General features: G+C 42.1%; 1 protein-coding gene across 2 annotated transcripts in view; it reads left to right on the top strand.

Moving 5' to 3' along the window:
* Nucleotides 1-522: 522 nt before the first annotated feature.
* The window catches only part of RGS7BP (regulator of G protein signaling 7 binding protein), a 34,217-nt gene continuing 25,824 nt past the window's right edge, over nucleotides 523-8,915 (top strand). For both annotated transcript variants that reach the window (XM_058043726.1, XM_058043727.1), the window contains exons 1-2: nucleotides 523-733; nucleotides 3,437-3,603. In XM_058043726.1, the coding sequence (XP_057899709.1) occupies nucleotides 575-733; nucleotides 3,437-3,603 (326 nt within the window). In that variant the 5' untranslated portion in view covers nucleotides 523-574. The remainder of the gene's footprint in view (nucleotides 734-3,436; nucleotides 3,604-8,915) is intronic.

Below are 8,915 nucleotides of genomic sequence, written 5' to 3'. Positions count from 1 at the left end.
GGCCCGGCCGGGCGCGGCGCTGACCCGGCCCCCTCACGGCTCGGGCAAGCTCGGGGGCGCGGCGGGCGCGGCCGCGGCGCTCCCGCCCCGCGGGGGCGGTGCTGCTGACGGCGCCAGCCCCTCCGGACCTTCCGCGCCGCTCCCGGCGGGCGCCCGGCCACACGCGGCGGGTCGGGCTTCCCCGCCGGGAGCACCGGGCGGTGCATGGGCGCTCTTCTCCAGCGGGCAGGGTTGCGCTCCCCCCACTACCCCCGCCGGCTGCGCGAAGGAGGACGGCGGAGCATGCCACCGGCGGGGCGGTTCCGCGGGGACTGACATGCTGCTGAAGGAGGGCAGGCGCCAGCCCCTCCGCCTCTCCCCGCGGTAGCGGAGGCGATGCTGCAGGGCGCTCCCCGGGCTCTCCCGCAGCCGCCAGGCTATCGCCCACAGCAGCCGCGCTCGCTGCCGTGAGCGGCGCGGCTTCGGCCCGGCCGAGGCGACGAGCGGCGCGGGCCCGCACCCGTGCCCGGGGCGGCGGCGGCGGGGAAGGCGCTGCCCGCGCCCGCGGGCGGCTCCGCGCGGCGGATGCGTGTGCATGAGCGCTGCACCGAGCGGGCGCAGGAAGCGCCCCCGCTCCGCCGCCTCCATCTTCCAGGGCAGCAGGACCTCGCCGCACGGCCGCGACAGCGAACGTCGGGGCAGCGGCTCCGATAGCGCCTACCAAATCCAGAGAACCCTGGACGACTGTAAGATGGTGGGTACCCCGGGCGGGCTTGCCGTAGTTTTTTACCTTTTCCGGGCTCTCGCGGCTCTGGCAGCGGTGCCGTTCTTCCCGCCACCTTGGCTATTCCCATCACGTGCAGTTGCACTGTTTTTTAAACCGCAGTCCCCTCCGGGGTGCTGCCCTGCGCCCCAACTCGCCGCGGTTTCGGAGCGGAGCCGAGAGGTTCGAGGAGACCTGAGGGAGCCGGCTGCGGGACAGGGAGCGGAGCCGGTCCCCTGGACAGTTCTGCGGGAGCAGGAGTCCTTGCCCCAGTACACACACAGCAAAGCAGCTGGAGTTGCTTTTTTGGTAGATCCGTCCAAATCTGTCCCCAGGCTTGGGCGCACTGAAGCCTAAATGGGTAAATAGCCTCCAATGAATCGCTGCACTACTTGCTGTCTTGTGCAGCAACCGCATGTTTGTCCTAGTATCCTTCTAAATAAGGAGACCTAGAATTAGAGGCCCTGAAATGCTGTTCCTGATGTATATGGTACCTGTTACCAGTCTTCCCAGAGTAGCTGGTTGCAGTTGTAAAACCTCAGGTGAAACGCCTGTGTCTGTTATTTATGGACTGTCACATTCTGGTATGAGATTTTTCCTCAGTCATATTCAAAATGCTTGGATTCTGACACTTCCCTCCAAATCAGCACCGTATGCCCCCTTTCAGGCTTCCTGAGCTCCAGTCAGCCTGACACTGGGCCCCAAAATTACTCCTCTAGCTAGTGACAGATGTAGGAAAAAAATGAAGTCGCTGCTACTTTTCTGGGTAAATCTGTACCTGACTAAAGCTCTGTCCAGTAGCAATGGAGCTGCTACTTCTATTCTGCTGGATTCTGGCAATTTTTTTCCCTCTGGTGCTGAAAAATGTGCTGGCAGATTATCCGCTCTGATGCTTCAAGATTAGGAGCCATTCCCAGTGCATGGAGGAACAAAAGCTGCCACAGTAGCTCTATAAATATACCCAACAAGTGGATCTTAGTAGGTTCTGCCTGTTTTCTTATTCTCAATAGCATAATGTTGTTAGTTGCAGAGAAGTTTTTAGAATTGACCGATTAGAAATAAACTATGTTTTATAGATGGACTATCAAGTTGTGATAGGATTTGGGAGGTAAAATCAGTGTGGTTTTTTTTCTTGTTCTCTGTTTTGATTCAGCATCATATGTGTGGTTTTGTTTTCCTGGACAGTGCTAAGGTGTCTGGATGAGTCTGTTTAAACAGGGGATGTCAGGTGAGAACTGGCAAAATGGGTCTGATGCAACCAGTTACCAGTTACAGGATGCGACATTTTTCTTCCTATTGCAGAATAATCACACTATGACACTACACAGTACAATTTTTTTCCTCTCCATTGCCTTCATGTATTCTCTTAAGCTACAGAATGATAAAAGTTGAGGACTTGTTTAGCAAATATTGTGCCTAGGGCTTTGTTTGGTGTGTGCTTTTGGGTTTGTTTGGGATCTGGGTGTGGGAGGGTGCAGATGTATTGAAATGCACTTGGGCTGACTTGCTGCTCCTGAAGCAGAGGAACCTATTTGCTATTCTTAAAATGAAATTTCAGAAAGCATGGTCAAAACTATTTTTGATACCAGTTCTCAGCTATACAGTTAATTGCAGTGGAATGCATCAAGGGTATGAATATAACACTGCAGAGGTGACTCGTTTATTTCCTGAGCATGAGAATTTGAGGACTTGACTTTAAAAATTAGTAGCTCTGATAGACTTCAGGTTCTCAGTATGTTTTTATGTTGGGTATGTTGAACCCCTGGTGGTAATGATGACTGCAGAATTATGAGCAATTACTCTTGTCTGTTTTTATATAGTTTGGAATTGAGGTCAAAACACAGATAAATAAATATTCTGTTCTATTACTCTAATCCTTCCACCCCCGCCACCATGTGGAGCAAATGGTCTTAAATGCATTCTTTCAGAAGACAGCAAATGCTTCGTTTCTTTAAAAATCATTCCATGTGTGTGATCGGTGGAACTAAACAATAATGGTCTTTCCATAACAGTAAAATGATCCATTTATCCAATAAGATCTGTATGTATCTGCTGGATATTGGATTTCTATGCAGGTTGTAGAGTTTATTTAATGATTTGTTCCTTTTTCCCTCATGCACTTTAGAAAAGGTGCTTTCTGGAATTTTAACAGGAAAGTGCCTATCTGGTACATCTTCTCAGTCAGCAACAGCAGATGAGTTTTAAGTCAGAAATCTGGGTTGAAGGGAAGTAACAGAACAGAAATCATTACAAAATAAATTAGCAAAATTGCCAATTTAAAAGCAAATGCTGCATTCCAGTCCCTGAACATGCTGTTAATCAGGAAGCAGGAGAAGCAAAGGCAGTAATTTCTGGAGATATTTTCGCCTTTCATGATAGCAAAAAATAACCTCATGCTACTAGTAAAGCAGATGTTTTTTTGTCTGCTTAATATTTAATACTAATAACTCAAACACTTTCAGATATTAAAAGCAGAAACACTACTTTCCTACAGATGAACATTTATAGCTCACAGAAGAAGCAGCTGCCGTGGAGGCTCTAGTTGTTTACTGAATCTTGTGCTCTTGATCCTGTGTGCTACGAAATTGTGAGAAGCAAGAACAAGCCCTAGATTGGGCATGTTTTTAAAACATGGATTGTTTTTACCAATGTAGTTAAAAATTCTCATGCATGTAAATTGTTTTTGTTTTTCAGCTTGTCCAGGAGTTCAATACCCAGGTGGCTCTCTATCGGGAGCTGGTCATTTCTATTGGGGATGTCTCAGTCACCTGTCCTTCTCTGCATGCAGAATTGCACAAAACTCGAACCCGAGGATGTGAGATGGCCTATCAGGCTCATCAAAAACTAGCAGCAATTTCTGGGTAGGAGACAACTTATTAAAGCCGTATTCATGTGCTAATCTTTGTTAAGTACTACATAATGCTTTGCCTGAGAGTTTGCATTAACTTATCTTTCTGTTTTAGGCGTAGGGGTGTATGACCACAAATTTTGCAAAATGTCTATATCCTTACAATAGTGCAATTTTGTATCAAATCCTGGTCCCCTCACGAAGAACATATCCTTCTGATTTCACTGAATGCTTTTATGTGAGAGAAACAGGATTTTACTGCTTATCACTACAGATCAAGGGGGAAGTAATGCCCTTCAAGGGTGAAGTGGCAATAGCTTTCTGTCCAGTCTTTCATTGAGTATACCTAATTGAATAGTAAGAGACAACTAGCTCAGTTCAACTAGAGACTCAACAAAATTAAACCAAAATTAGGTGCAAACCGGGGGAGTGGGATGCAAAAACTACTCTGAGAACTTATGTTTATCTTCTACATGTTTTTAAACCCTTGTTTGTGTCGAAATAAGAATGAAAGCTTTGCCAGCATATAATGTTTTAATTTATTCTTTGGTATTACATTATGTACATTCCTTTCCATGGTGACAGAATGTATTATCACATACTTGAGACTATGCCTCAGTGCAAGATCAACCAGCATAAATTGCTGTTTCCTAAAAAATGGGAATTCGTGCAGCTAATTCCATGTGGGTTCTTCACAGTATGGTGACTGGGGCATTTGTATTTATTACGTATCATGTATCATGACGTGAGTCATGTCTTTCTGATTACACTTTGTCAGAACTTTCTGCATCTGTCTATCTACCATAAGGTATTTTGCACCACTAGAAAAAGAAAAGACCACCTTTTTTTGTAGCTCTGCCTAATCCCCATTGAATTTCTTTTCATCACTGTAATATATAAAGAAGTCTGTTATAGGCTTGGTATATAAGGGGAGCCCGAACTAACATACCAAACAGAAGAGGATACTGGTTGGATATTTTAGTAGAATTGTCACCCTTTTCAAGTAAGACTTTGTGCAAAGTCACTTAAGTTGATTTTGTGACCTCTGATTTGTTCCTCAAACAAATTACGTGCTTTTAAAATACTTAAGTCAGTGGGAACTTTTAATAAACCAGCAATGACAGTACATTGAAAATGTGAAAACAAACAGTAGTGAAATTTATCTTTTTTGCTTTCAGACTCAAAAGAAAAAGTAATATGAACCAAAATAGTACATTTGAATAGCTGAACCTATTTTGTAACTTTAAAATATTTTTTCCCTGTAAAGAAAACAACTGGTACATGCTTGTTTAGAAAGTACGTGGGTTTTTTAAGCAATCATTTCGCAGCTGGAAGTCTGTCATATGCACAAAGATGTCCTGAAGGTTGTGCAGTTGCCGCGAGATTGACATTTGGCTAATCTAAAACTGTTTTAAATAACTGTGATAATACTGTGATATCCATAACAACTGGTAGGTGTTAGAAACTATCTGGAAATTACTGGTTTGGTTTGACACACAATTTACAGGATATGCTTCACATCCCCACGCTTCTGTAGCTGAGGAAAGCCATATGAGACATTAACTTTTTTATGTATTTGTGAGGAAAGGTGGAAAATGAAGATTAAAAGAAAGCAAAAAAGAAATAGAAGGAGAGGAGTAATAAATAGTCTTAGAGAATTAGTCTTCATTTCGACAAAAAGACTGATATAGTCTGTATGAAATAGGATCTGGAATAGGAATCTAATTGGATAGAAAGAAGTATCAGGAAGAAAAATGCTTAGGGACGGGAATGCATTAAATCATCCTTAGTCAGGAGGGTAGTGTGCTGCTCAGAAACCAGTGTTATTCAGCATATGGGATGAAGGCTTACTTAGTTCACTGCTTTAGTTCAAAATGCACAACACTGCACTGGGTAACATGACAAGTTATGTCTTCCAGAGCTTATTAAAGAAGATGTGTTGCTTTTCCACCCAGAAATAATAGTAGCAAGTAGCTTTTTATGTTACCAGACTATAACATTTCATGAGAGAACAGCATTCTATTAATTAAGGCCATCAGTACTGTTCAGATAGTCTCTAAGTGATCTACCTGAGAGCACTCTTACTTTTGAGAAGTTAGTGTGTGTCTTAGGAGAATACTAAGTTCATTTAACTTGTTTGTGCTGTTTTCTTTGGAAAATTAGCAGACACCTTAATGTTATGCTGTTCCTCTTGGAATATATCAGGATTTCACAGAATCATGGAATTGTTAGGGTTAGAAGGACCTCTGGCGATCATCTGGAAATCACCTAGTCCAGCTCCTCTTGGCACTAGTGCATGTGAGACTCTTAAATACACATCTGACTTGGACAGTAAGAAGAATTCCCTTTTGTAATTCATTTATCCTACGAGACTAAGCAAGGTAACAAATGGGAAAGATGCAAAGACTTGGAAAGAAAAAAGCAAATCCTCTATGCTGGAGAAGGGAGCTCTGGGAAGAAATCTGGAAATTGTAGAAAGGGAAGGAAATGCTGAAGTGGAGATAATGCATTAGAAACTGAGCAGGATAGAAGTCAAGAGGACCAAAAAATACATTGGTCATGGACATATCAGTTCTGGAATATTAGACAGACATCAGAGCAGGACAGTGATGTAATGTGAACAAGAAGAGAAGGCTGCAAGTGTACCTGTAGCAAACGGCTACACTGATATGCCAACAAAAGCAGATTCAGCTGTAGAATCAGAGGAAGTGAAAGTCACAGTTATGTTTTAAAAACTGAGAGAAAGAAAGACAAAGGAGATGATGAAAAAGAAATGAGGTAGCAAGGAAACATAAAACGTTATGAAGTCCACCCTGGATTAGACCATATCACCCCATCTAGCTCAAAGCTGACAGCTGCTGGTAGCAGCGATTTCATTTAGAAATAAGCAAAGATACAAAAAACAAGTTGTGCATGGAACGATGACTTCTCTCACCAGCACTCAGTAAGTAAAGGCTGCATGTGAACAATCAGTATCTGACAAATGTGATTTCTCTAAACATTAAGATCTTTTACTCAAAAAATGCTGAGGTTGAATAAGGACATCTTTACAGTGTGATGTATTTAAAAACCTATTTACTAATAAAATATTACTGAAAAACGAAATTTCAAATTAAGTCTCCAACTTAATAGGGCCTCAAAGATATTACATCCTCTTCTTTACTTGCTCTGATATCTTTTTCTTATAGAAGTAGTGAGATGTTAGCAGAGGGGAATAAAGATTAGAAATAAAAATAATCTAAATTGAAATATCCCAATTCTAATTAATGGTCGTTTAGGAATGCAAGTCAAAGTAAACCCTCCTTTCATTGTTGGCTTTCTCAGGACTTTAGGTCGATTCCTGCTCTTACACTAGAAGTTGTTAGTGATTTTTAATGAACTATCTTCTGAAGAAGGTAAGGTTCAGTCCTTTCATCACATTTTCTTCTATATAATGTAGCAGAAATTAAAGTATTTACGTTGTTCATCCTTATAGTATTAGTTGTCATGGTCAAAACTGGAGAAAGTATAGCAACAAGAAAATGAGTCAGCATGATTTTTTCCAGAGAAAAAGAAAGGAAAAAATATTTGTAACAGTAAGAAGATGACAGGAAAAAGATGTGAACCTCTGTTTTGGAAGGGAGTCTGCTTTATGGAATGATAGAGTGGTGATCTTTTAGAGTTCATCAAATGGGGTTTCATCAGCTGGTTTTATAAGTGGAGTCCACTGAGTCTGGGATGTCAACAGAGAGATAACTCAGAACTGTATTTTAAGATACAGGTCTGCACAACTGTGCACACACTTTTGTAAATGTCCTTACATATTCTCAGGCACTTGATATGCTTACATAATGTGTGCACTTGGCAAACTGAGACCAGAACTGGCAGTGTCTCTGTGACAGTCTGATATATATATATATATATATGTTGGCAGTGGCTTTTTTCGCATGAAACAAAACTTGTGTGAGAAGCTCAGGAGTGCATGGCAATGTACATCTGTGTGAGCATAGCTCTAGAAGTAATTTTTCTCTGTTTTTCTGACTGGTGTTGCAAAGTCCAAAATATAAGGAGGAATAAACCTCTCTCTATACTAGTATCTGCTGGGGCATCAGCTCTGCAGAAGAGCATCTTGGGGGGTTCTGGTGAACATCAGGTTGAACATGAGCCGGTGCTGTGCCCTTGTGCAAAGAGGGCCAGCAGCCTCCTATGCTGCTTTAGGAAATGTTGCCAGAAGATCGATGGAGTTCATCATTCCTTTCTGCTCAGGGCTATTGAGGCCATGTCTGGAATACTGGGTCCAGCAACGGGCTCCCTAGAAGAAAGGAGGAAAGGACATCCAAATCAGGGTCTAATCAACTACCGTAAAGATGGTTAGGCAGCAACCCACGTACAAGGCAAGGCTGCTAGACCTGGGATTGTTTAGGTTGGAGAAGAGAGGGCTGGGAGGGGGATGTTATCCATATGCATAAAAACTACCTCATGGAATAGTGTAAAGAAGACTCAGTCATACTATTCTCAGTGATACACAGTGATAGGACATCAGGTAAAAATTGAAATACAAAGAAAAATTGATTTAAAATTTTAAATTCCTTTTTTTCCTGTGAGGCAGGTAGAATATTGGAACAGGTGCAGTGAGAGGTTCTGGAGGCTCTGTCCTTTGAAATACTGAGAATTCAACTGGTCATGGCCCTCCATAACCCTCTGTAGCTGACACTGCTTTGGTAGGAGGCTTAGGCCAAATTAGTTCTAGATGTCCCTTCCAGTGATGAAGTCATCATAAATCTCCTTGGGAAAATTCAAAGAAGGTTTCCTTATTTGATACCCATGTGCATCTGTTACTTTTATTAAATAGTTTTTAATTTTAAGTACCTCTAAGTTCATGAAAGGTTGAGAAAGTCAGCTAAAAATCACATCCTGATTGCAACCATTTGCACAAAAAGACTATCATAGTCTTGCTTTAAGTTTTTAATTTTATGTAATTTCTACTTTTGTTTTCCTTTGCCATCTATAGTAGGAATTCTCATGTTTTCAATAAGCACCAAATGGTAATTTTCTCAGAGCTAATTAATATTAGATTGTTTCCTGAGGCTGTTTTAAAACATTCTGCTGACACTCAATTGTGCCCAATTTTTTTATTGAACTGTCTGAATTCTCCCTGAATTACAACCCTACAAAATTATTATCTGCTTTCTAAAGGACACAAACAAAAAAGATTGCCTCAAATATTTTACACATTAGGTGAAAAGAAGACTGCAGACCTATAAGTTAATGAAAACTATAATAAGGTAGGCATAAGAGAAATAATTTTAATGGTTTAACTGCATGTGTTAAATAAAGCTCTACTGG

Source organism: Melospiza georgiana, chromosome Z, assembly GCF_028018845.1.
Source record: "Melospiza georgiana isolate bMelGeo1 chromosome Z, bMelGeo1.pri, whole genome shotgun sequence".
In the NCBI taxonomy this organism is placed as follows: Eukaryota; Metazoa; Chordata; class Aves; order Passeriformes; family Passerellidae; genus Melospiza; species Melospiza georgiana.
This window is presented reverse-complemented; position numbering and strand designations above follow the sequence as displayed.